Source organism: Sander vitreus, chromosome 13, assembly GCF_031162955.1.
Source record: "Sander vitreus isolate 19-12246 chromosome 13, sanVit1, whole genome shotgun sequence".
In the NCBI taxonomy this organism is placed as follows: Eukaryota; Metazoa; Chordata; class Actinopteri; order Perciformes; family Percidae; genus Sander; species Sander vitreus.
The window spans coordinates 19,316,174-19,341,295 of NC_135867.1; the positions used below are offsets into that span (position 1 = coordinate 19,316,174).

Genomic DNA, 25,122 nt, shown 5'->3' on the forward strand with positions numbered 1-25,122 from the left:
TTAACATTCTCACACACCTATACAGTAAAAGAATACATGTCTATATCCTCATCTAAGACATAAGAAAATAGAGGATAATAAGAGAAAAGAAAGAACCACAAGTTGTTTTTTTTCTCCAAGATATGAGTCATAGCAAGGTTTTCCCATCTAGAAGACTGAGTCAAGTAAATGATGCAGTGGCATGACATAAGACCAGCACACTAGACTTAAGTCATGGCTTGAGGTGACAAGTTAAATTCATTTGTGCTGCAATTACTTTTAGTTACGCTTCTTTGATTTTGGATGACATGCTTTTCTAGTTGACAGTTTATTTGTTGCAGAATAAGCTGCATGCCTTTGGGGTGCTTTGGAAATTTTGATACCACCTTGATATCCTCAAATCCTGTGCTGCTGTATTTCTGAAAACATCTAGCAAATAGCAGTGAGGTGTGCACACTTACAGTCCTTACACAACAACCTCTACAGTACATTAGTGATCGATTGATCTATCTAGTTGTGTATGTGCATGAACACGTGCAAAATCGCCCTGCATGTATGTGTGTGTGTGTGTGTGTGTGTGTGTGTGTGTGTGTGTGAAAGAGAGAAAGAGAAAGACTGAGTGGGGGAGACAGAGTGTAAGAGGATTTTGTTAGTTCAGCATCTTCAGCAAGGGGACTTGGGGTCTTTCCTTTCTCAAGGACATATGGTGTAGGAGTGCTGTTGGGGAGAGCAGGGAGGGGAGGCGGGCAGTGGAGTGTGATTATGGCTCTAGTTTGGCGAGGCTTGGGTCGCAAGCAGAGCAGCTGAAGCGTTGGCATCAGCCGGTCGGCGCTCCGAGAGGAGATTTCAGAGCTAGATGGCACATGAGTGAGAGAAAGAGAGGCGCAGGTGTGTCTTCAGTGACCTAGAACAGCCAGCGTCAAGCATGCATAAGCACATATACTGTACTGAAACACATGCATCATCATATAATAGCATTAATGATAACACAAATGCAGTTCACAATAGTGTAACAACAAGGGTCCTAGGGAAAAGCCAATGTGTCTTAGTGAATATACTAGTAAAAAAAAACTGCAAATGTAAAATATGGCATGCTTACCTACATATTCTGCAGTCCAGATCCAATATTTAAAAATATATAATTTTTGTTTCAGTTATCTTATAAAGATGCCCACATAAACATACCCCATACAGTATATGTCCCTTATACATATATGTCCACATATAGGCTACTCTACGTCTTGTCAGGATAATCAATATTTAAACCCATGTAATGCTTGTAAGAGTTATGTAAAAGTGGCAATATCCTCACAAGGGTACTTGTGAAAATATGGAAATCAGAAGTGAATCTTAATACATATGAGTATGATCATGATGAATTGTGGTTAAGTATTCAAATGAATGCTGGTAGAAAGAGCAGACCCCAGCTTTGTCAATGCCTCAGCAAGATCCCTGCTATTTCAATTCACAAAAATATCATAGTAGATTATTTTTGTCTTGAGCTGAAGAAACCTCAATAGTGAAACAAATATAGGAAACCTATATTGTGCACAAATAAAGTATGTTAAATATTGGCACTATAACCTCACACAATCCATACCTCACTTTTCTGAAGGCTTAAAAACAATGTTTATCTCTCATCGCTTCATGGCCACCTCCCATTTATCCGATTTATCCGGAGTTTGATATGTTGTAAGAAATTAAAAACTCTTTAAGTTGGTATGTGATCACTATTATATGTTTAAATGGTTTCATTCTAAATTTTATGAAACATGTAAATGCTAATACAAAAACACAATTTCAAGGTTAACTGATTTAACAAGTTGTTACTGATCAGTAAAACATGAATTAATGTATTGACCATACAGTAAATAAAGGCAATACTCTATAGGCTACATGATTTATAAACCATTTACACCAGTTTATTTATGGGTTTGTCTGTCTTTTGGTGAAGCAAGTGAATGAAGTCACCTTGTATGTTGCCACAGGGCTTCAACCTTCTGGACAGCAGCTGTCCGGTGAGCTAGAGGTCAAAAGAAATCGAATGAGAGCTACAGTGGGCCCTGTAATATGACATATCAAACCTAACAAGTTAGACTTTCTACTTTCGCACCTACACTGCTACCCATAACTGTGATTTAATTTTGTTCACAAAGATAATCATGCCAGTTGGCTTGATGTTGTAAGGTTGCAAACAAAACCTGGAATTAATATAGAACTGTACATGTGCACACTGAAGTGATGTCTCCAAATAGTCTGTCATGAACAAAAAGAGGTGGCATTCTTTCAACACCAAGGTGTTGGCTTAATATTGTCAAGTGAGGGTGTGTCAAAACGTAAAAGCATTGCTGTCTAATATTATACAAGTGTTATATAGAATTGTTATGTATTACACAGGCATTATTACCGTAGTAGTAGATTATACAGCGATTGGGCAGATCAAGTAAATTACAAACTTCTAGTGGAAGAAAAAAAAAGAATGAATACAAAGCATATAGCCTGAATTGGTGAATTGGAGCATTGACAGAAAATATAAAGACAACATAGGCCTATGTGTGGTAGGTAGCCTATTTCATGTTCAATTGTGATTCAATAAGAAACCCGATACTTACAAATTCAAAAATGTAATTGCAATATCAGTATGGGCCACTATCAGGCTCGTCAAGATTAAAGGTTGGGTATGAGCCGGTGGGGTGGGCCTACGCCTTCTCGTGGGCATACAAAGACACACCACGCAACATTCACAGGCTCCTTCTTTTGGTTTAGCCTTAAGCCTTATGTAACACTATACACATTCGGATGTATAGTGTTATAGAAGCACTTGTTTAACACGAGTTGGACCTTTTCGGGGTTTTTTTTCTCCACCAGTAGAGGGCAGCATAACAATATGGCTGACATGCCAACTCTGTGTTTGAAGAAGAAGAAGAAGAGAAGCCCAGCTGCCCAGGGAGGCTGGTAGTGGTCTAGACATGTCAAAGAACTGACAGCAATGCTAACTTGGCCGCAGTAGTTAGTGAGTTATTTTAAAAAGTGCCTGGAAGCTTAAAGGAGGGATTTTAACGCACGAAACCTCGCCAGGCGGCATGTGTAGAAGGTTGGCAGATCGGTAAAACGTTACGGATCCCGGACCTCTGATATCTGACAAACGCTGGTTAGCTAGCATTAGCTGGCTAGCTGGGGAGCTCCTGAAAAGTAACGCCAGGGCTTGTTTCATATTTCATACCGTCATGTCTGCGGCCGGAGACTTCGGAAACCCTTTAAGAAAATTTAAATTGGTCTTTCTCGGGGAACAGAGTGGTAAGTCTGATGCTAACGTTAAACGTTGTTTGTATGTCACATCTAAATGATGATCTGCAAGAGATGTAAGTTAGCCAACACCAGCGTTTGGTTGCTTTGGTAAGGTGATTAACGTCAACCAGTTAGCTAACGTTAGCTAACGTTAGCTAACATTAGCTGCGTAACGTTAAACTTGGCACAGTGGTAGCATTGCGACATCGTAACTTGTTAGTGAATGCTTGTCTACGTTGCAATTTATTTCCTCCCTGATAGGGTATAGTCATGTCTGTGGAAATGGAGTTGTTCGCTTGTTAGCTAACTTCCGTGGCGAGCTGTGATAGCATACATTAACATAACTGAGCAGCAAGTAGAGAGTTACACGTGTCAATTAATGTCATACAATTCAGTGTTTTCACTATCCGTTCTATTCAGCGGGTCACCAACTACCTTAAGCAACACAACAATGACTGGCCTCATGTTAACATAGACAAATATTATCCGAATGAGTTCCATGCAGTGAGGTGCACAGATTTTAAATTTGTGATAGAGAGAATTGGTATCATATTTGTACTTAGTATCAGCAGATACCCTAAAATGAGATATCAGAATCGGTATCGGGAGAGATAAAGTGGAATCGGTGCATCCCAATTCTACATGAAGCCCCAAATTCAGCTTACACTGTTTGCTTTGTGTTGGCATGCTAAACGCACAGCTGTGCAAACAGTGGAAAGCTGTGGAAGTATGGTGTTGGACAAAATAACGAACCCCACACATTTACCTTTTTAAAAAAAACAAAAAAAAAACAGACATATGATTGTTTAGTATGGATCTACAGTGAACAACTCCCCTGCCCCCTCTTCTCATCTAGTACAAGCACACACTCTGTTCAGTTTGGCTGGAAAGAGGGAACGTGAGTAGAGAGGGTGTAGGAATGCTACTGGGCAGGTTTGGTAATTGGGATGCATGCATCCCCTCTCCGCAGAAGTGCCCCCAGGGTAGAGACACTCATCTGTAATCACTGTCATCATTTTTGTGGACTTTGAATGAGAATGAACACAGCAGCAGATACAGTATGTCACCTTTAGTCAACTTAGCCTGTTACTGTAGCCTCTACTTATAAAATAATACCAATAAATAAATACAACTAGTATTATTATATAGAACATTATTTTCAATGGAGAAACTGCATATCATGTGGATCCATCACTTCTGGTCTGACAATACCCAATCTGGTTTAATAAGGTCAGTATCAGCACTGATACTGATCCAGCTGATGTGATTGTGTGTATCCCTAGTGTTGAAACAGGATAAGGTAGTGTAGAAAATGTCTCCTCTGCCGGTGATTATTTTTCTAAAGGTATTGTGTCCAGTAATATGACTCTCTACTCCCATCAACATAAGAGGGACTTTGAGTTAGTCAGACAGTGTATGATCAGCTGTGGTTTCTTGTAAACAGCAGTGTTGGCTTTGGCCATGTCATCATCACTGGTTGCACAGTGTAACTGATATAATGTAACTCAAGCTCTGCTGTGCGGATGCTCAAAGCAACCGTATGAGTGTCTCTCTGTAGTGTAATAATGTGCTAAAAGTGATGTTTTACAGCAAGGTTGGACGAAATGTTATGAACCTTTTTACAGATGCCATGTTTAAAGAATGTGTAAGAGTGAGCATAGTTATGGAACACCAGACATTCTCAAAAGTTGATCAGTCCAGGGCTGGGCACAGCAAGGCAAAACATTTAAATATGGAAATAATAAGGGCACCCAACCCTACTTGTCTTTCAACATACCTCAACCCTCCAGTTTCTCCTACTGTACAAATGACTGTACACCACCCCACCCTTTAATGGACAGAATATTCAGAGGGTAGCGAGAGTTGCATGACATGCTGCTTTCAGAAAGATAAAAATCATGATTCTTACATGAATCTATTTTTTTCAAACATCCCTAGTACACAACTTTGATGTTGCTTCTTATTTTCATATCTGTATATCTTAGTTTTAGGTATACAATAGATAATATACTACATAATAATCCATCCTTTTATGTTATTTGCCGACAAAGGGTTCTCTCTTCAGATTATTCAATTATAATCGGTCAGGGGTTGCATTTAGGCTGCAGTATTGTTTATTTTCGAGCTGAAATGACTAGTTGATTAACTGATTAGTCAATTAACAGAAAATGAATTGACTATTTTCATAATTTGTATGATTAAGTTGTTTATAAAAGCAAAAATACCAACAGCCACCGGTTCCAGCCTTTCAAATGTGAGAATGCTGCTTTCCTGTGTTTTATATCTTTATAAATGTACTATTTTGGGGTTTTGGAATGTTCGTCAGATAAATAAAGCAATGTGAAGACGTCACCTTGGGCTCTGACAAATTGTAAAGGGCATTTTCGATAGGTGAATCAATTAGTCAGTTAGTCGCAGCTCTACTTGTGATAGCCAGAGATTATTTTGGTTATTTTGAATAAGAACTGATTAACCAACAAAACTGAAATGAAAGTATGACCATTGCACTTACAGTACTTTATTGTTTGTTTGTTTTTTTAGTGGGAAAGACTTCCCTGATCACCAGGTTCATGTATGACAGCTTCGACAACACTTACCAAGTGAGACACCTCCACCTGATTAAAGCACCATCAAACGTTAATTGATTGAAGAAGGTTATGCATATTTAACTACTTGTCGTCCATTTTCAGGCCACAATAGGAATAGATTTCCTGTCGAAAACCATGTACCTTGAAGACCGAACAGTAAGTTTTATTTTATTTTTTACTTCTAGTGTTTAGTCGGTCCTTGATTGTTGGTTGTTTTTGTCTTTGTCCAGATTGGGAAACTCTCTTGTTGACTGTTTTGGTGCAGGTAATATCAAGGGGCACTCAGATGCTGATTGCTGACATCATTTCGTGGTGTTCTATTTTTTCTTCAATAATTCCGTTCTCTCTAACAAGCACACATAGCATTTGTACTGCCCTCCAAGTGTGAGCTGGATGCCGTACCCCATGGACCGTTCTCCCTCTCTGTTTCTTTCTCCCCTCAACACAAGTTTTCTTCCTCTTCTTCCTACCCCTCCAACTATTCTCTTTATTCCTGTTTTGAAATTAAACACCTCCAGTTGATCAAGAGAGGAGGGTTGATGACAAGTAAAGGGTGATTATTTATTTATCCCCCCCCCCCCCCCAACCCCCCTCCTCCCCTGGTGGTCATTCACTACCTGCATGCACTCGCTCTCTCTAAACTCTCTATCTTTTCCCATTCGTCTGACTTTATTCAGTTATTTTTTCAATTTGCTTTTTGTCGCCATAACTTACCTCATTTCTGACCTCGTTTTTTTTTCTTGTTTTATTTTCATCCCTTTTGTTTTCTATTTTCTTTTTCTCTTCTTTTGTTTCTCTTCCCATCCCCTTCCCCTTCCTGCCCCACAGATCAGGTTGCAGTTGTGGGACACGGCGGGGCAAGAGCGGTTTCGTAGCCTCATCCCAAGTTACATCAGAGACTCTGCTGCTGCTGTCGTAGTGTACGACATCACAAGTAGGTGGAAAACCTGTGCACTTTGATGTTTTACAAACATGCCACATTTGCCTCACCATCTGTTCAAAACCACTTAAATGCTAACTACAGTCGGTCAATATTTGTTGCATAATGTGATGCTAGCACACATTTTGCACACTTTTTTTTTTTTTAAATGAAAAATTCCTAAAATAAAAAATCAGACTTGGTCAAGATGTGAACGACTTGGAATTCTACTTCCTCGCTGTCACAAACTTTCCCGTCTTCACAGCTGAGGCTTTTCGCCCCCCCCTGACTACTGATGCTCCGCTTCATGTTTCTCCCTCGTCTCTCTTTCAGACGTCAACTCCTTCCAGCAAACCACAAAATGGATTGATGATGTGAGAACGGAGAGAGGAAGTGATGTCATTATCATGTTGGTGGGAAACAAGACAGACCTTGCAGACAAAAGGTAATCTGTTCTTCCTTCCTCCTGCCTCTGTGTAAGTGGGCCTTCTCCATTTAGAGCATACTAATGAAGTCATTGATTGTCGCTGCTGGCCTGTCAATACTCTGAGTTCCTCAGTCCTTTCTGAGGCAAAGCAAGTTATCTCTGCCCTTTTTTAATCAAAGCTCACATTGGATTTTTCATACTATATGCACTCTCTCTTTGTTTCAACCCACATTGTTTTTGTAGATATTGATTATTTAGTCTTTAACAGATGAATCTCATGAATACATTGGTAGTTGTCAGTAGGGTTGGGTACCGAAACCCGGTTCCACTATGGATCCGGTTCCTACGCGAACGGTAGTATTCGGACCGGATTGGAACGCAAATTTCGGTTCCTCATTTCGGTCCCGACTGAAATATTTTCCCTCTGTCGCTCCGGACAGCGGCAGACTCTTTTTTTCTTTTTCTTTCTCCCTTTTCTGCCGAGTGGTGCACGTGCCCGCTCGCGGTGTGAAGCGCGTGTCCGCGCTATTCCCCCGACATGCACTCGTAAAGGCATATTAACCATTCACTGCACGTGATCGCTAGTAAACATATTACACTTGCTCTGCTAGTCTATCGTTCAGGACAAGACCCTGTAGCCTGGTGGTGGGGGAGGCGGGACAGCCTCCCCAAATTGTCTGCCCTTTCAAACTCATACCTGTTTTCTCCTATGCAGGACATGCCATTAGTCAGGAGAGGTGTCTTATCTTGCCAGAGAAGGCTAATATGGTCATTTTTTTGCAAAAGAACTGCTAAAGTTTGAAGCTGGTTGGCATACCAACTCAACATTTATTTTGTTGTTATTTGTTAATAGTGTAACTGTTATTTGTTAAATTATTGTAGTTATGTGTTAGGTGACTTAGGTTTACTTATATATTTAAGTACTTTAAAACGTTAATATATTGTTACATTTAAATAATTTTCAATGAAAAAAAAAAAAACTCCATAAAAGAGCCATTTCAGAGCCTTTCTTTGATGTCATTGTTCAGTTTTTCAAGAATCGGTTTAGGAATCGGTTAGGAATCAGTTAGGAATCGGAATCGTTTTAAAAGTACCGGTTCGGAATCGTAAAAATTCAAACGGTACCCAACCCTAGTTGTCAGCTGTGATGTTTGATAATATTTGATCTGAAAGTGTCTACTGTGTGATCCAGATTATCCACCTGTTTAATGAAGTTGTGCAATGTCTTTAGCTGTGCATCTCTTAACCCCCTTATCTACCGCAGGCAAGTATCTATTGAAGAGGGTGAGCGGAAAGCCAAAGAACTAAATGTAATGTTTATTGAGACTAGTGCGAAAGCGGGCTACAACGTAAAGCAGGTAAGAGTGTGTGTGAGTCGTGCTCTGTAGCCCTGCTGCGGATGCTGCTGCCTGGGTTCCACCTCCAAAAGTTGCCTGCCAAAATCAGAGGTCAGAGGTTTGGGGAGTTGGATTTTAATCAGTGATTTTAAAGAGTAATCCTAGATTCATTTAGACTTTCTCAAACAGGCATTTTTAAAACTTAGCAGCTGAATCATTGTTAATTTTCTGTCCAAATGTAAAGCCTTCTGTCCCTGTTGTGGAGCTCCTCTAACAAACTGAACAGGTTCTACTGGACAACTTTTGGTCTCGAGCACAGGGGGCAGTAGCGTCAGGAAGGGGCACGGCTTGTTAATCCACTTCAACATGATCACAGTCTGTATTTTTTTTTTCCCCTGTCTTTTTGTTGATGTCTGTGGTGATCCGTGGGTGTTTGTGTGTTGTTGCGCGGTGACTCGTGGCTCATCACAGACAGATAACCACAGAGGAGGGAGAACAGAGAGCGAAAGAGATGAATGTTCTGTTTATTGAAACAAGTGCAAAGACAGGCTACAATGTCAAACAGGTAGAGCGTGTGCACCTTTTGTGTGTGTTCATAGTGCTCATGCTCTCTTCTGATTTGCTTCTATTTCACACACACACACGCATGCGTGCATAAAGGTGTGCTTTAAACATTGGCTTTTTCTGATTGAAAGTGAGCTGTGTGGATTTGTTTTTTTCAAGCCCTCTCCCACTTGCTAGAAGTTATGATTCTCTATTGGCCAACCTTTGATCATACAGCCCCAGAGGTGGGTCAGGGTTTGCAAACCAATACTCCCCACTACAGTGATTAGCACATTGGCAGTACTTTTGCATGTGTATCAAGTCTAGTTTTATGTGATGCTTTTTAGTGGGAAGTGGGTATGTTGAGCAGCATCATACATTCAACACTCTCCCTTTTTTTTTAAAATTCATTTGAATCCATCAATCACTTAAAATCCTCCAAGCTCTACCAATGGAAGGTCTCAGTAAGGCACAGTTACACCCTCTTTTCAAGTCGGTGCAGAAATATGGCCTTGCAGTAGCTCAAACGGATGCTGCTAAATTCAAATCAAATTTGGAAAAAGCTCTGGTGGCTGTCTTCCTTTGTGCAAGCTTCAAGCGAACCTCATGCTAAATCATGTAATGGGAATATACACCGCACGCTATCTTGATTTCATCTTGTGCTTTTGTCATGCTTTGAGTATATTTCCTTGTCTGACAGAATACACCTGGTTCTCTTTCCCTCCAGCTTTTCCGTCGCGTGGCAGCCGCCCTCCCTGGCATGGATAACACACAGGACAAGAGTAGAGAGGACAGTATCCTTTGTGCACATGTCAGCGTCTGTGTCTGACATGACCGAAAAGAGTCAAGAAGTCTCTTCTCTCTTGTATGTTGTGTCATATGGATAGTCCCTGCCAGAGGGAAAATCTACTGCAACAGTGTGACAGCTAGCGGCTGTTGTTTAACCCATTATTATTATTTATTTTACCAGTGGTAGAACATACTGTGCTCCAGCTCACTGACTATTTTACTGTGGGTATAATCATAAATAAATACTCACCACCTCTAGGTGTAGTCCGCTTGGATTCACACCAGTTCGCAATTCAGATTGCAGATAAGAGTTCTACCTTATGACCTCAGTTTGACATGTTAATAAGTATGGCCTAAGAACTTGTAAATGGTTTATATTCACAAGGAAATTCAAGATTTTCTTTGGTACTTTAATAGTTTAAGGTTTATCATTTTTACAGCATTTACAAATATCTGTGGAGTTAAGTATCACATGAAAGTAACATAAAAACATGATCTTTCTCAATGGAATGCCATTGGTTTTTAAATGCAGTGTGTGGAATATGTCATAATTATGAGCTCAGTAGAAATTACAAAAACAATGTTCTACATGCATACAAAACTTGAATATGTTTTCCCCAATAACTTACGCCTGGAAAACAGTTGTGGGGTGTATTTTAGTTCTAACAATCTCTCATGTACATTTTAAGAGTAACATTTTGTCCATTCTGTGATGTTCCTTAATGCCTAAACCCTTCAGTGATTGACATTAAGCTGGAGAAGCCACCAGAGCTACCTGTCAGTGACGGAGGCTGTTCCTGCTAATGCCGGCTTATGTCATTACTAAATATTTCTCTTACTGGCTTTTTCCTCAAACCCGCTCGGTTTTTCTATATTTGTACCCTTCACTGCACTGCGCCTCTGTTCCCAGCCTGAAAAAGAACACTACAGCTGTTGTCCTTTTGCCATTATGGAAAGCTGCTCTCTCATCAGGGCGCTCTGAAAGTCATAAATCACTTAAATTGAATATTTCTACTGCAACACATACGTTGAAACAGCTGTTGTCTGTCATTTCAAACAGACAATAATCCTGTTGCTGTGGTGGGTCTCTAAAGAGAACTCTCTGAACCAAACAGAAAGAATGAAAATGTGTATTTTAAAACATTAAATCAAAGTATGTGTTTAAGAGTGAGAATATTCTTTAAAAAGTACAACATTGCTTTAAGCCTAATAAGCACAATGTGGATGTTGTGTGCTTTTGTCAGTTAACATAACGTGTGCTGTTGCAATTGATTGGCAATGAGTTATTCATGATTTGTGCTAACAAACGGTCTGGAATGATTTGTGGAAAAGGTTGCAAAGTTGTGTTGAAGTAAATCAGTTGGACCCTCTCTCTGTTGACACGTATACTGTACACCCAGGATGCAGCTGAAGCTGGACGTGGCAGGCATGAGCTTCTTTTAAACGGAATGTGTGCTTTGTGCTGTCTGTACCAGCAGAGTCCCAGTTCTCCCAACATGTACCAGCAGGATATGACAAGTCAATACACGGTCACACACCACTGCATGGTCTCAGACCAGCACAAACACATGACCCCTACCCACTACAAGAGCAACACTAGTACTACGTCATCTATGTTACCGTCCTTCCTCTCTTCCACATTTGTCCCTTGAGATTTGTTGTTTTTACCTTGGCTTCCATTTTCTATTACCTTTTTATTTGAATAGATCTTTAATTATTTTTTCTAAAGACTACAGCTATGATAGATTAAAACTATTTCTATGAAGATAGTGTTTGAGAAGGATTTTCTCATATATTAAGAGGCATAATCATAAAACCCACTGTAAACATTAGATATGGAGATGTATGCCTTTGAGAGTTTATCGTAGAGGGCTTCCTTGGCTTTGGGTTTATTTAGTTAAGTTTGGTATGTTTTATGAACACTTTAAAGACTAGTGATTATTCTACATGTGTATTTAATCCACAATGAGTTGTAATATTTATTTCTATTGGATTTGTGTTTCTTTTTTTTTTTTATCGCTGTTAATATCTTCACTTTTGGTATACAAGTCCTCAATCGCTAATAAAATATGCATCCATCTGGACCACCTTTAACAGAATCAGTAGAGAGCCTCTGCTGTTCCCTCTGTCACCTCTAAATGGCAATTTGATCATACTGATAAAACAGTGCAATTTTTGTGTGAACTTATGGAGGAGAGTCCGATTTGAATAGCATAGTAGTCCTTAACGTTTCTGTCTGGAGTTGTGTTAAATGAAAGAATAAAGATACACTTGTGACCGCTGCTGGAACTTATCAATGTCTTCTTGACAGCTTTAAGATTTGGCTTCTATTATTTGCACGTTATTTTTTTAATATCTGAATTATAAATAAATCAAAGATGCAATACTATATAAGTGACTTTGAGTTTTTGAAAAGTGCTATACAAATTAAATGTATTATATCTTCAGCGTGGCTCTCAGCAGTGGCAAGAAGGTATAAACAATAGGAACAGAACAGCACTAGCAGTGTCTGTACTTCTAAATGTTGATCAGTCATGTGGACTGAACATCAATATGCTGGACCTGGACTATTTCACTGCAGAAATGTTGACTTGAAAAGCACAGGTTGAGCCAATGGCTGTAATTGTGGTTCCAAAGTTTGCCATGCCACTGAGTCAGCATTCACAATAGCGGGGCCTTAAACTGCCACACCTAAATAGAATCGAGCCATGACGCATTAAATGCATGGTGTTGCAGAAGTACAGTAATCATGGGCAATTATAGCCTTCTGTATGCACATGTAGCAAGGCCAGATTGCAAAGCAACTGTCCCAAGGCCCCTAAAGCCCAGGTTCACTGTGTGTCAACTAGTTTCAAATAATTTAATTATTTGTGAATTTTAGGCAAGATTAAGGTACAATATTAACTAAATTAGGTCCTGAATCATATATTAATAATTTATACTCTTTATTGATCCCCAATGGGGATATTGCAATTTACACTCTGTTGTTATTACACACTGCACACAGGCCTGAAATACACACACACACACGCACGCTCAGGTCATTTTACATGCACTAATAGAGAGATGTCAGAGTGAGTGGGCTGCGACTGCTGAACAGGCGCCCTGAGCGGTTCGGGGGGGGGGGTTCGGTGCCTTGCTCAAGAGCACCTTGGCAGTGCCCAGGAGGTGAACTGGCATCTCTCCAGCTACCAGTCCACATCCGTACGGACTCCGGTTCCCAACCCAACTCCCTACGGACTGAGCTACTGCCACCCCAAATAATAATAATAATTAATCGTGTGGCCCTGTCTTTTGAAGGGGCCCTGTGTCAAAATGGTAGTTCTAAAGGCCGTGATTATTTTAGTTTGTTTTCAGTTCAGCTGCATGTATCTAAAATTGTGCTTAATCAAATGACCTTAAACTGCAGTGACAGGGTACATAATGCACAAGGCAGGAGGTGTATGTGGGCCTCAAAACAGGTTAATCTAGCCATGACCATTGGTATTTACTTAAAAAGAAAAAGCTCACTTTGTATGATGTGGGGCAGCAATCAAACAAACTAACTTTTTTTTGCATAGAAGATGTAATAGGCAATTCAAAGTATATACGTGTTTGAGAAGCTGAATAGTACTAGCTATTCCACTGTGACTTTACAGCTCACACAAAATCACCAAATTATAGCTTTGTTGTATTTTTAACACAACATAACATAAACTCAGCAGTCATATATTTTGTCAGATTTTCTTTAACAGATTGGCTCGGCCATTATTGCAATTCCCGCGAGAGTCTCCCGAGCATCTGTTACCCTGGAAACCGAGCTAAACAACTGCTCTGAATTTAAATTGTGGTAAAGCTTGCGGGCACATTGGGCTTTCCTTTTACTTTTTAAGTTAATTTTAAGCATTTGATACATGATGGGAAGCGATTACTACGAGACGCTGGAAATAAACAAAAATGCAACAGACGCAGATATCAAAACGGCGTAAGTTTTACTATCAACCTTTAACTTAACGTTACTTGATAGACGTTCAGACCTGAAGCATATCAGGCATGTTGTGCTTATTGTCTCAGTTCTCCTCTTTTATCTAACTAGATATCGACGTCTTGCGTTGAAGTTCCATCCGAGCAGCAACAGAGAAACCGGAAGCAGTGAGAAATTCAGTCAGCTGGGTGAAGCCTACGATGTGTTGAGCGACCGTAAGTACAACAGAGAGGTTGTAGGCTATATTTTATTTTCAGCTTTATCTCATGCTAATAGGGAAAAAACTCATTGCTATCTTATCTGCTCCCATATATGTGTCAGGATAAACGAATAAGCAATAGCCTACTAAATATAGTTATAACATTGTACTGCTAAGATTGAGAGGAAACTATTATGAGGCTTGAATAAAGGAAAGCTTGTTCTGTTAACAGGTGATGAACACTATTTGAAGCTAACGTGCAGTGCACATGTACTTTTTCTATTAAAAGTCTACAGGGCATATATATTCAATTCAAAATCATCATCTGACTGAATATATATAATGCATGGAGACTATATAATATATAAACTGCATGGAGACTGGCGGTTTGTGTCTATATAACGATATCTATGTTCTTTGTGACAGCTCGAAAAAAGGCAACTTATGACAAGTTTGGTGAGGAGGGTCTAAAAGCTGGTATCCCACCTGAGTTTGGCAGCAGTGGGGCTTGGTCATCTAAATATGTCTACCATGGGAACCCAGACAAAACATTCAGAGAGTTCTTTGGAGGCGACAACCCATTTGCAGGTAAGAAAAACAGACCATACGATGAATGTTCTTATTTAAATGTCATACTAATTTATTCATTTTTTTAGACTTTCATACAAACGATGCACCACTTCAGTTCGGTGGCCTGCAACCAGGAGTGGTGAAGACCCAAGATTCTCACATAGAGAGAGATCTGCATTTGTCCCTGGACGATCTCTTCCACGGATGCACAAAAAAGATTAAGATATCACGACGGGTAAGAGCTAATGTATGTGAAATAACTATCTTCTCTCATCCAACAGCTTATTCATACATATATTCATGTTTGCCTCATTTGTTTAACAGGTTATGAATGAGGATGGATTCACATCTGGTATCAAAGACAAGATCCTGACTATAGATGTGAAGCCTGGATGGAAAGAAGGCACAAGAATAATTTTCCCCAAAGAGGGAGATCAGGTAAAAGAACAATACATCCATTTACTATTGAGTTTTAAAACCAGGGGCGATTCTAGGATCAGACCTTTAGGGGGGCTAAGCCCCTAATGAGAATGTGACACTTATACAGTGCCTTGCAAAAGTGTTAATTACTGCATTTGACATACTATGTATTGGGACATACTAAATCTTTTTCTGGCATACTAAATAGTATGGTAGTATGGGTATTGGAGCGCACAGTCTGTTAGAGCTGATCTCTCAGCTAATGGGACCTCATTTTATACAACCCCAGCTTTAAGTGTGCTATAGGCTTTAGAGGAAAGTCTAGCAAGTGACCAATATACCAGTACTGTATGTACAATCTTGGATTTGGAAGCACAAAACATGTCCCTAAAGTTGAAAATATGTTTTGTTTTCAGGATCAACCAATCAACCAGTCAATCAATCAATTAATCAATCAATCAGTCAATGTATTATTTGTCCCAGAGGGCAATTCTTGTCGCAGCAGACATAAAGTATAAAAACTGATACATGTATAAAACGCACAGTTTACAGTATAGATTACAGCATTTAGTATATACATTTTAGGCAGTGCAACTATGTGCAAATGTATGTATGTATAAGCATAAGGAATATCGAGAGGAGTAACATTTGTAGGCATCTCTGTTAGAGAAGGGTAAATGCTTGGATCATAGGGGAGACACCATCAAAGGAATTAATATCATAATATATACTATATACTATATAATACTAAATGTATTTTTTGAGCAAGTCTGAATGTATATTGTAATTATGTTTGATGGATAAGTGTTTGAGATGATATTGATGAAACATGACTGAAAATCATGTTGTTGACCACAGGATGCAGGACTGGGCCGTTTTGAATCAGGGAAAGATAACAGAAAGTAATGCTTTAATGTGAATGGGTAATATTTTGGGGAAATTCTCAAAGTGTATTCAATAACATAGTTATGAAGGGTTATACTTTCCACTGGGTCCTCTGCTTTTCCACCAGTAGGTGGCCTCAGCTGATCTCTTTCAGTGTGCTCACACATGCTTATATGAATAAAACCACATAGTAATGAGGGAGAACAATTATTTGTCTCCCTTACCTTTGTCAAAACAAAGTATGGGCACAAAGCTATTCTTGAACAAATTATGCATAGTAACAACTTATTACATAGCCATGTTTTAGGGAAAGAGCCTGACTGCATGGTACTCATCTTGCTGTATTTTACCTTAAGGGACCAAACAACATCCCTGCAGATATAGTGTTCATGGTGCGACAGAAGAGTCACCCCCTATTCGTAAGACAACACAATGACTTGATCTACAAGGCCCAGATCACTCTGGAGATGGTGAGTCATGTTAATGAGAGCCAGAATAATGATTTTAATTATTAGTTAAACTTGATTTGGTTTAAGTAGAATAAGCACTTAACCTTTCCCACAGGCCTTGACTGGGTTCTCTGTGGACGTGGAGACACTAGATGGCAGGCTAATCAGTATTCCCATCAATGACATTGTACAGTAAGCGTTTTCCTATATTGGGGCCAAATACTAAATACCATCCATGTATAATACTGTAATTTGACTTTAATCTCCACTACTCTAAAAGCTGAATTAATGATTTAAACAGTAAGAGATTATCATAACAAATTCAAGCACTTTATATAAAACAGTACCCTTAAATATAGACATTTCTAAAATGATATATTTTGGGGTTTTGCATCATCTGCATCAATTACAATCTTTCTGTCTCTGATTTGTTTGTCACAACACATCAGCCCTGCGTACAACAAAGTGGTGACCGGAGAGGGAATGCCGCTGTCCCAGGATCCTTCCCAGAGAGGAAACCTCGTCATTACTTTTGACATCCAGTTTCCTGAGAAGCTCTCCGCCGAGAGGAAGCATCTGATCAAACAAGCTCTAGCTTAAATATTGATCACATTCTAATACATGTGTTGCTATCAGATGACTAACATGGTCATGAGAGAGAGAGAGAGAGAGAGAGAGAGAGAGAGAGAGAGAGAGAGAGAGAGCGAGCAAGAGAGGTATCAACACAATTTGTTTAACGTTAATAATTGAAATATAAAATATACACTAGGATGCAACAAAAAGTTACTTTTTTTTTTAAACAACACCACTGTGCTACAACATCAGCGTTCTGACCGACAATAATGACTACAGTATAGTTGTGCAGTTGTGATTCGCTGCCATCATGGCTCGTTTCAGCTGCTCGTATGTCACAAACATCACCACGTTCCAGGAGCCCAGGCGTAAGAAAGATGGCATGAACCTCAAGAGCAAAAAAAACAAAAACAGAAACACATGATTGATTGCAATCCCTTCATATTAATAGGTGTTTAGTTGTACATTTAGTTTAACAACATTTTCTCTCTTCCCCCTCCTCTATAAATGTTTGATTTATATTATCAATAAACCTCTCAATATTGTCCACGCAGACAATGCTTACCCCTTATAAAATGCAAGCGGTCCCTCTTTGGTCATCATGGCAGCAGCACAATTGAGGACACTGTTGTATTGGCCAAGAGCAGCGTTCATATATCTTGTCTTGATCACATCAACTGGAGAGGCAATCACTGTCGTGCACAGCCCTGCACCAAAGGCTGATACAAAGTGGCAGGGCAGATTATCTGTGGAGTAAAGCTCAAAAGTTACTGCTCCAAAGAGAAGAACACTGGGGGCACTATGTCATGCTTCTGCATGATGTACTGCAGACATTGTTTTACCTGTCAGGGGAGTGGACTTAAGGAGTGTGTCTTTGATAAAATCATATGTCACCAGTTCGGTGCAGTTAACAATGGCATTCCGTGCGATGTTTGGAGCTGTACCTGCGAGACAGAGTAGTATGAAATATTTATCATTAGAAATGAAAGTGCATGCTTTATTACCTAAAAAGAAAAATCCTCTTAAACTTAAGCTATACCTTTCCACAGACCACGAATGCCTTCTTCTTTAGCAATGGTCTTGTAAGCATCAATGGTGCCACAGTAGCGTCTGGCATGCCCAGGAGACCTGGCCTGTGCCTGGAAGCGAACTTTCACCACATCTGTAGGCTGAGCAAAAGCAACCGCCATGGCACCGGTGGTAGATCCTGCAAGCAGCCGACTGCCGATACTAACATCTGAACCACAGAAGAGGGAGGTGTCAGGCCTGATTGGTGCAGGACTCCCTTGATAAACAATTAGAACGCATTCATAGATACTCACGATCGGAGCCTTTAGTGTAGAACTGTTTAACAGAGTCGTAGAGACCAATGCGCACAGAGGAGAAGCTCATCTGCCTTTGGAGTCCTGCCACCAGTCCACTGTAAAGGCTCCTGGGCCCCTCTGTACGCACCATGGTGGTGATGGTGCCAAACACTCCATGATACTTCACTGCAGACCCTTTCCCTGTAGCTGCGGAAGCTCTGGCCTCTCCTTGGATCTATGCAGGATGAAATGTAAATAGGTGAGGATTAGAAAGGGTGGGGGACTTCAGTTCAGCTTCTTCATGTTTATGGGCACTAAATAATGCACAAAATGCTTTATGGGTGTGGACGTTTACCTGCAGCCGCACTTTGGCTGTGTCCAGGGGAAAGGTGAGCAGGTCAGCTATGCAGCCTGCAGTTCCTGCTCCCACAAACTTCACAGCTGCTGATGGAGGCACATCCGCAGGTCCAAATCCAACCATTTTCCAGAATGATTTCGATCAATATATTGAAGAGTGGCTTCTTAATGCAGACAGGACAAGAGGCTCCTCCAAAATCTGAAAAACATACCCAAATATTGATGTATTTAATGTAAAATTGCTCCAGCTGTGGCTGGTTCGTTTAACACCTCCATTAACCAAGAAATACATCCTAAAGTAGAGGATTTAGTGATGCTAAATGAAAGACAGCTGTTCAGTACATTCTGTGCCGACAAGGAAAGGCTTGCTCACGTGGACTAAAAAAAATGCCTTGGGAATTCAATAGTACAAATAAATATTTTCTCTCATTTTACATGTAATTTTTAAGTCTGATTTTTGGTTAATAATTCTTACCTTTATTGGAGCAGTTTAGGACAGAAATATTAGAGATCAGGATTCTCTAAAGGTGTCCCTCTGGCTGAACTTTGTCCCAGCTATAAATTGGTTTCCTTGTTTTTCCATAGAAGATTTTTCAGAAGTGATGAGCCCTAAAATCATACTCCTAATCCTGGAAAAGAGAGAAATAAGGTAAAAAAAAAAAAAACAATAGCAAGGGAACAGTATTAACAATAGTATAAATATGCCAAGAACAAAATATATATATACCTTATACTATACCGTGATTTTGATTTGTTGAAGTTAAAATGCCTGGTAAAATGCCTCTCCAAGTGACAACAGCCGAATGAATCAGTGACTGAACAGGATGCAGTAGTGTGGAGAATACAGCCCTCCCTTAATACTGCCTTGTCCTTGTTATATCATGCCATGTGTTACTGGTGGAGCCCCACCCCCACTACATCTCGACCCCCACTTCATCTATAGAGGCTGCCTGCTGGTCCAGTGGAAGACTATAAACATGCCTGTGTGCATGCCTGTGGTTGTTTTTGTCTGATATGTGTTGGGCCATGTTTTCTCTCTCTCTCTCTCTCTTCTTGACTTCATAATCAAGCTTCCTCTATATTTTTTCCTTAAGACCAGAACAGCATCATCAAACATTAAAAAGCAGTGTTGTGATTGATTAGACAGGCTCAACAATATATATATATATATATATATATAGTTGCATTGCTAAATTGGATTTTTTTAACTTGCTTAATTTAGGTAAGTCTGTTATCTGTTTGAAAGTCTGTACATCACATTATAGTACAGAGAGAATAAATGCTGAGTCATGCTGAAAACACAAGAACACATAGAACCTCACCCCCAGATTAGATCCGTATGTTCAGACCGTTAACCCTCTTACCACAGCTTTTTTTTAATCGTGATCCATTGTTGTGTGCAATGACTGATGGTCAAAAAAGTACTGTTACTGTAGTAACACCACAAGTATACAGTTTTGTGTTTTCATTAAAAAAGTATTGCATTGGTTATCTGCACAGTGGTGTGAACAGGGCTCTGTAAAGCAATGCAGCATTATATTAGTTAAAGGTTGCTGAAGTTGTAAAACAAAAGTCATATAACGGATATTAATTAGTGCTGTCAAACGATTAAAATATTTAATCGCGTTAATGTCATAGTTAACTCAATTTAACAATTAATCACACATTTTTATCTATTCTAAATGTCCCTTGATTTCTTTTTGTCCCATTATTTTTTCTCATTTTAATGCTCTTAAACAACATGGAAAAGTGGATCGGCTTGCTTTGTGCAAATGTTTTTTTTTATTGAAAACAACATTGGCATATACTGTAGTGTTCAATTTCACACTAACATTCTCACTTGGAGCGGTCATTCACACTTGGAGCAAATAATCTCTCACACAATGTAACGGCTTTGACGCGGGGGCGGAGAATTCGCATCAGCTGTGTGCTTGGCCATCAAGTGGAATTTCAGACTGGACTTGCTGCAATGATAGCTCAGTTCACAACGACAAAACACACAGATCACTTTGGTCTTGTCAATGGAACCATTTGGCAACTTTTTAAAAGTAAACTTTCCATTCAGAATGTTATTGGCATCCATTTCGGTGTCTCGCCATTCACTCAAAACGTAACGTTAGCCTACTACTCTTTTGCCAGCTCGCAAGCCCAAACAAGTGTGTGCGGCGTGCCTGTTGTTTTGTTTCCGGTCTAGCTAGATCCGGTGTGGTGTTGTAGTTTTTCTAACGTTACTAGTTGCAACAGCATGTGAAAAAAACTACAAAGTTTGCTAGGCCAAAAAGAACGTTAATCTCGCGATAAAAAAATTGACGCCGTTAAAATGGGTTTGCGTTAACGCCGTTAATAATGCGTTTAACTGACAGCACTAATAATAATGGAATATATGTATTGCAAATTGCAATGTGAATGAATGGTACGTTACATGTCCTGTACACGTAGCTGTACGAGGCCTCTATATATCTGACTGACCCAAGTGGGAAACTGCTGGTGATTCTGGAAATATTACAGGCTTAATGAAGGCCTTCTAAACCAAACTGCCTTCATTCAAAAGGCCCAATGCAAGAGGAGGACCTTGATTTCATTCTCAGTTGTTAGTCAGAAGTTATCTCATTCTACAGCGCTGCTTTCAGGGCACGTGGGCACCACCTGAAAGGCTCAGAGTCTCAGACGAGTGAATCTTTTCCCATGGGAACACTAGACAAACACCTCTCTGATCTAAAGTGGCCACTGATTTTTCTTTCTTCTTTTTTTTGACTGTGGTGTCATGACAGGATGATGTAAGTCTGGTCAATACATATGTTTTTTTCACTGATACTGAACCTAAATACTATGCTACATGTAATTTGTACTTTCGTGACAAATACGCCTATACGTTTTGAAGCCATGTTTGCTTTCTACTGTCGTTCCCAAATCAAAAAGTTAGAACAATTATTTAATCAAATATGAATCAAATATTATATTGGATCATTTGATAGCAATTTATTTTAGTGGCTCATTGTGGACAAACTGGGTTCCTCATCTTGTCTTAATCATCAAATTATAAGATGGGAAGTAAAGCCTGTGTAATTGTCACATTTGCACAGATCAGATGTTGTACACTACTGATTTCTACCACAATGCAACTTAAATATTGAATATTGTCCCACTTAAATCGCAAGATGCTCCACCTTCTGTAAACAGTCTACATCTAGTTTGATGATCTATCATCTTTTTTCTATATAATCACACTATTTAAACTGTATTCCAGGGTTGTTTGATGTAACACAAATAACAAAGGTGCAGTACAATTCAACAATAGACAAAGGAGAAAAAATGACATGAATGATTTTGACATTATTTGACACTGTGCACAACATATTTAGAACTTATTGACCAGCAATAAATCATGCTATTTACAATGAGCAGCACATTGATTTACCTTTAAACCCCTGAACACATTCACAAACAGTGGTAAACATTGTAAATCATAACACTGAAAGCAACGTAAGGAACATAGAAATGGTCACTGTTTAGGTCTGTGGCTAGCCAGACTCAATCTGTCTAATACCCTAATGGAAAACCTACCCTAAATTAAAAAATAAAATGACACAGTAACATTATTCACATTATCTCACAGTTCATTCTTGTAAACACGGAAATCCATCTCAAAGCTATGTAACAGTCCGCTGATCAAGGTTTTTAGTATATATGTGGATAAGAGATAAAAACATACAGTAATCTTCTGGAATAATGATTTAACATCCGTCTTTTACAGCTAAATAAGCATATTTTGAATGCTTTCTTTATACGTGCATCCTTAAATCATTCTGTATTGCAACAATGCCCTTAGAGTCTGTGCTCCTTTTGAAGGTTGAAGAGCTACAGCCTCCTGCCATGAGTCTTTAGAACATCTTTTTCCAATCCTGGGTCACCACTGCCTCGTGGTGAAGGTTGGGCTGTGAAGAAAGTCTGACAAGCTGAGGTCAAAGTGGCGACTCCCAGTACTGTTGTGTCTTGGTCATACCTCTTTTAATTTGTTCATAAGTCACAAACATCACAATGTTCCATGACCCCAGTCGCAGGAAAGAAGGCATGAACCTAAAGGAGACAAAGGGAAATTAAAGTGAAGAAGTGCCCCCAAACAGGTTATAGTGTTGTTCGGTTCACTGTTATGTAAGCGTGTGCTTACCCTTTATAGAAGGCTGTAGGTCCTTCATTTCTCACCATGGTGAGAGCACAGTTGATGGCGCTCCTGTACTGGCCATCCGCCGAATTCATGAACCGTGTTTTGACTACATCCACAGGAGAAGCAACTACTGTTGTGCAGAAGCCTGCACCAAATGCGGCAGTGAAGTGGCACGGCAGGTTGTCTGTAGGAGAACAGAAGCTGAGTCACATCCTATATGTGGAGGAAATTGGAGTAATAACTGCAGTTTCTGCAATCATGTGTTTGCTTTACCAGCTCACCTGTCATTAGGCCATACTTCAGGATGAGTTCTTTAATCAGGTCATAGGTCACCAGCTCTGCACAGTTTACAATGGCATTACGAGTGATGTTGGGCATACAACCTAAGAGAAAGGAGAGAGACAGTTACTTCAAAACCAGTGGAGGGGCTTTTCATGATTAGAAATAGATATAATGCATTTTCCTATATATATATATATATATATATATATATATATATATATATATATATATATATATATATATATATATTAACAAGTAACTTGACAAGCACCTTTCCAAAGGCCCCGTACTCCCTCATCTCGGGCAATCATTTTGTAGGCGTTCAGGGTGCTGTTGTATCTTCTCCCACCATCAGCTAGTCGTACCTGAGCTTGGAAACGCACCTTCACCACATCTGTTGGTTGTGCTAAAGCCACAGCCATGGCTCCTGTGGTACAGCCCGCCATAAGCCGAGTAACGATCCCAGCACCTGTGCAGCATGAGTGTATTAGTCACAATGAAGCAGTGGGAGAGAAACCACCTTGTTTGTATGACACAATGATACTCGGTTTATGCAACTCACTCTCAGTGCCTCGAGTGTAGAATTGCTTCATGGAGTCATAAAGGCCAATTCGGATAGAGGCGAAGCTCATTTGTCTCTGAAGTCCTGCCACCAGTCCACTGTAAAGACTTCTGGGCCCTTCTGTACGCCACATGGTGGTGATGGTGCCAAACACTCCCCGATACTTCATTGTACTAGCCCCTTCAACTTTTTGAGACTCCCCCTGAATCTGGGTAATAGAATGATAAGCAAGGATTGTTAGCAGCAGGTTAAGACATATTTGGAACAAAATCTGAAGGTAAAATGTGTCAAGCCTCCTGCTTCTAACCTGTAATCTGACTTTGGCGGTATCCAATGGAAAGGTGATTAGGTCAGCAATGCAAGCCGCCGTGCCTGCGCCAAAGAACTTAACTGCCGCAGAGGGCACCACGTCTTTGGGTTTCATGCCAACCATTTCTTACACCTATAGGTTGATGACACAAATGGAAAAATCTGCTCTTAATGCTATTTCCCAGGACTTCTGTGTATATCAAACCACACACACTAAAGAAAGTCATTACTCAGCTCAAGACAGACACACAGAATATAACTGTTCTTATTTTCTCACATTTAATCACTTCTGTTTGTTCTCATTGTACAGTACAGTAACTGTGGTAAAACCTGATTGTACTTGTAATACTGAGTCTACTAACATTTGTGTCCATGCTAAACATTGTGCGTACCTGTAATGATGGTAAAGAAAAGCTTCAAGTTTCCTCGAGAAGTACACTAGTCTTTGGAAGAGGTTCTGTTGTGGAAATGCCTCGGGCCATAAACTCTGTTCGAAGTGAGTCGGCCAGCATACCACCACTCACTGCAAAAACAAGCATTTATCTACTTATCATCCAAGGAGAATTTGTATTGTTGGTTACATGCATTTCATTAATAGTGGTATCGTTATGATAACTGAGTGATACATTATACCTAAGTTCAGACCTACAACATTTTCAATAATTCATGAATTTAAATATTAATAATAAAATCAATATCAAGATCTAAAATGCAGTAATGATATTTTTCATTGCTTTGGTTTTTAATCTACTACGTAAATATCAAGCAACATAGGTTGAGTCTAAACTCATGAAAAAGGTGCATGATTCTTTTTTTATAAAAATCACTGTTATCTTTGTGTAAATGTTTACCTAAATAGGTTCCCAGGAAAGTTATAATCCAGAACAGTGGAGAGAATATACAATCCTTTGGGCAGTTAGTCCCTTCAGTGTCCCCGTCTCGTGCTGTGTGCTTTCTGTTGAATAAGCAGCGGTTGAATTTATAGACACCTTTGCACATGACTGCGGGGTAGCCTGACAAGTTGTACACACCTGTTATGTATATCTCATGTTTACCAGTCTGTGAGACACAGCAAGATATTTGAGCACTTGTTGATCGGCTCCTAACAGTGTTATTATGGTAGTCTGGCATTGACTCACACTCTATGAGCACATAAGAACATTGAGAATATTTTATAGTTGTTTCACAGCTAATTTCACAGTAAAACCTGCTG

At 39.6% G+C, this 25,122-nt stretch overlaps 4 protein-coding genes across 5 annotated transcripts; 2 read left to right on the forward strand and 2 right to left on the reverse strand.

Moving 5' to 3' along the window:
• Positions 1-2,896: 2,896 nt before the first annotated feature.
• LOC144527597 (ras-related protein Rab-6A) lies at positions 2,897-12,152 on the forward strand. Of its 2 annotated transcripts, none has more exons than XM_078265752.1 (8): positions 2,897-3,276; positions 5,809-5,867; positions 5,958-6,011; positions 6,684-6,789; positions 7,108-7,219; positions 9,010-9,103; positions 9,809-9,875; positions 10,610-12,152. In XM_078265752.1, the coding sequence occupies exons 1-8, from the start codon at positions 3,207-3,209 to the stop codon at positions 10,672-10,674; spliced, it is 627 nt and encodes a 208-aa protein (XP_078121878.1). In that variant the 5' UTR covers positions 2,897-3,206; the 3' UTR covers positions 10,675-12,152. The 2 variants fall into 2 exon arrangements, with proteins under 2 accessions (XP_078121878.1, XP_078121877.1); XM_078265751.1 differs by lacking the exon at positions 9,010-9,103 and adding an exon at positions 8,466-8,559 and having other exon boundaries at positions 2,898-3,276.
• Positions 12,153-13,766: 1,614 nt separating this feature from the next.
• On the forward strand, positions 13,767-16,957 carry dnajb13 (DnaJ heat shock protein family (Hsp40) member B13). Its single transcript, XM_078266746.1, has 8 exons — positions 13,767-13,834; positions 13,946-14,049; positions 14,460-14,621; positions 14,690-14,838; positions 14,928-15,041; positions 16,265-16,378; positions 16,473-16,549; positions 16,807-16,957. Exons 1-8 carry the CDS (start codon positions 13,767-13,769, stop codon positions 16,955-16,957), a joined length of 939 nt encoding a protein of 312 aa, XP_078122872.1.
• A 211-nt stretch (positions 16,958-17,168) lies between these two features.
• ucp2 (uncoupling protein 2) lies at positions 17,169-19,407 on the reverse strand. Its single transcript, XM_078266554.1, has 8 exons — positions 19,319-19,407; positions 19,067-19,220; positions 18,590-18,790; positions 18,253-18,469; positions 17,970-18,167; positions 17,773-17,874; positions 17,496-17,676; positions 17,169-17,318 (listed from the first exon to the last, which is right to left on the reverse strand). The coding sequence occupies exons 3-8, from the start codon at positions 18,713-18,715 to the stop codon at positions 17,204-17,206; spliced, it is 939 nt and encodes a 312-aa protein (XP_078122680.1). The 5' UTR covers positions 18,716-18,790; positions 19,067-19,220; positions 19,319-19,407; the 3' UTR covers positions 17,169-17,203.
• A 2,162-nt stretch (positions 19,408-21,569) lies between these two features.
• On the reverse strand, positions 21,570-24,850 carry LOC144527605 (dicarboxylate carrier UCP2-like). The gene is made up of 8 exons (XM_078265767.1): positions 24,761-24,850; positions 24,302-24,432; positions 23,908-24,042; positions 23,601-23,808; positions 23,310-23,507; positions 23,038-23,139; positions 22,760-22,940; positions 21,570-22,668 (listed from the first exon to the last, which is right to left on the reverse strand). The coding sequence occupies exons 3-8, from the start codon at positions 24,031-24,033 to the stop codon at positions 22,554-22,556; spliced, it is 930 nt and encodes a 309-aa protein (XP_078121893.1). The 5' UTR covers positions 24,034-24,042; positions 24,302-24,432; positions 24,761-24,850; the 3' UTR covers positions 21,570-22,553.
• Positions 24,851-25,122: the final 272 nt, after the last annotated feature.

What these genes read in the sequence shown, in the direction of transcription:
- LOC144527597 (XM_078265752.1), top strand. Translation starts at nt 3,207, where the DNA reads ATGTCTGCGGCCGGAGACTTCGGAAACCCTTTAAGAAAATTTAAATTG. An exon ending in CTTTCTCGGGGAACAGAGTG is followed by an intron (nt 3,277 to 5,808) that starts GTAAGTCTGATG and finishes TTGTTTTTTTAG; the next exon opens with TGGGAAAGACTTCCCTGATC. An exon ending in GCTTCGACAACACTTACCAA is followed by an intron (nt 5,868 to 5,957) that starts GTGAGACACCTC and finishes GTCCATTTTCAG; the next exon opens with GCCACAATAGGAATAGATTT.
- dnajb13 (XM_078266746.1), top strand. Translation starts at nt 13,767, where the DNA reads ATGGGAAGCGATTACTACGAGACGCTGGAAATAAACAAAAATGCAACA. An exon ending in AGGCGACAACCCATTTGCAG is followed by an intron (nt 14,622 to 14,689) that starts GTAAGAAAAACA and finishes TCATTTTTTTAG; the next exon opens with ACTTTCATACAAACGATGCA. An exon ending in TCCCCAAAGAGGGAGATCAG is followed by an intron (nt 15,042 to 16,264) that starts GTAAAAGAACAA and finishes TTTTACCTTAAG; the next exon opens with GGACCAAACAACATCCCTGC.
- ucp2 (XM_078266554.1), bottom strand. Translation starts at nt 18,715, where the DNA reads ATGGTTGGATTTGGACCTGCGGATGTGCCTCCATCAGCAGCTGTGAAG. An exon ending in CAGCCAAAGTGCGGCTGCAG is followed by an intron (nt 18,470 to 18,589) that starts GTAAACGTCCAC and finishes CATCCTGCATAG; the next exon opens with ATCCAAGGAGAGGCCAGAGC. An exon ending in TAAGTCCACTCCCCTGACAG is followed by an intron (nt 17,677 to 17,772) that starts GTAAAACAATGT and finishes TTTACTCCACAG; the next exon opens with ATAATCTGCCCTGCCACTTT.
- LOC144527605 (XM_078265767.1), bottom strand. Translation starts at nt 24,033, where the DNA reads ATGGTTGGCATGAAACCCAAAGACGTGGTGCCCTCTGCGGCAGTTAAG. An exon ending in AGTACGGGGCCTTTGGAAAG is followed by an intron (nt 23,140 to 23,309) that starts GTGCTTGTCAAG and finishes CCTTTCTCTTAG; the next exon opens with GTTGTATGCCCAACATCACT. An exon ending in CCTACAGCCTTCTATAAAGG is followed by an intron (nt 22,669 to 22,759) that starts GTAAGCACACGC and finishes TGTCTCCTTTAG; the next exon opens with GTTCATGCCTTCTTTCCTGC.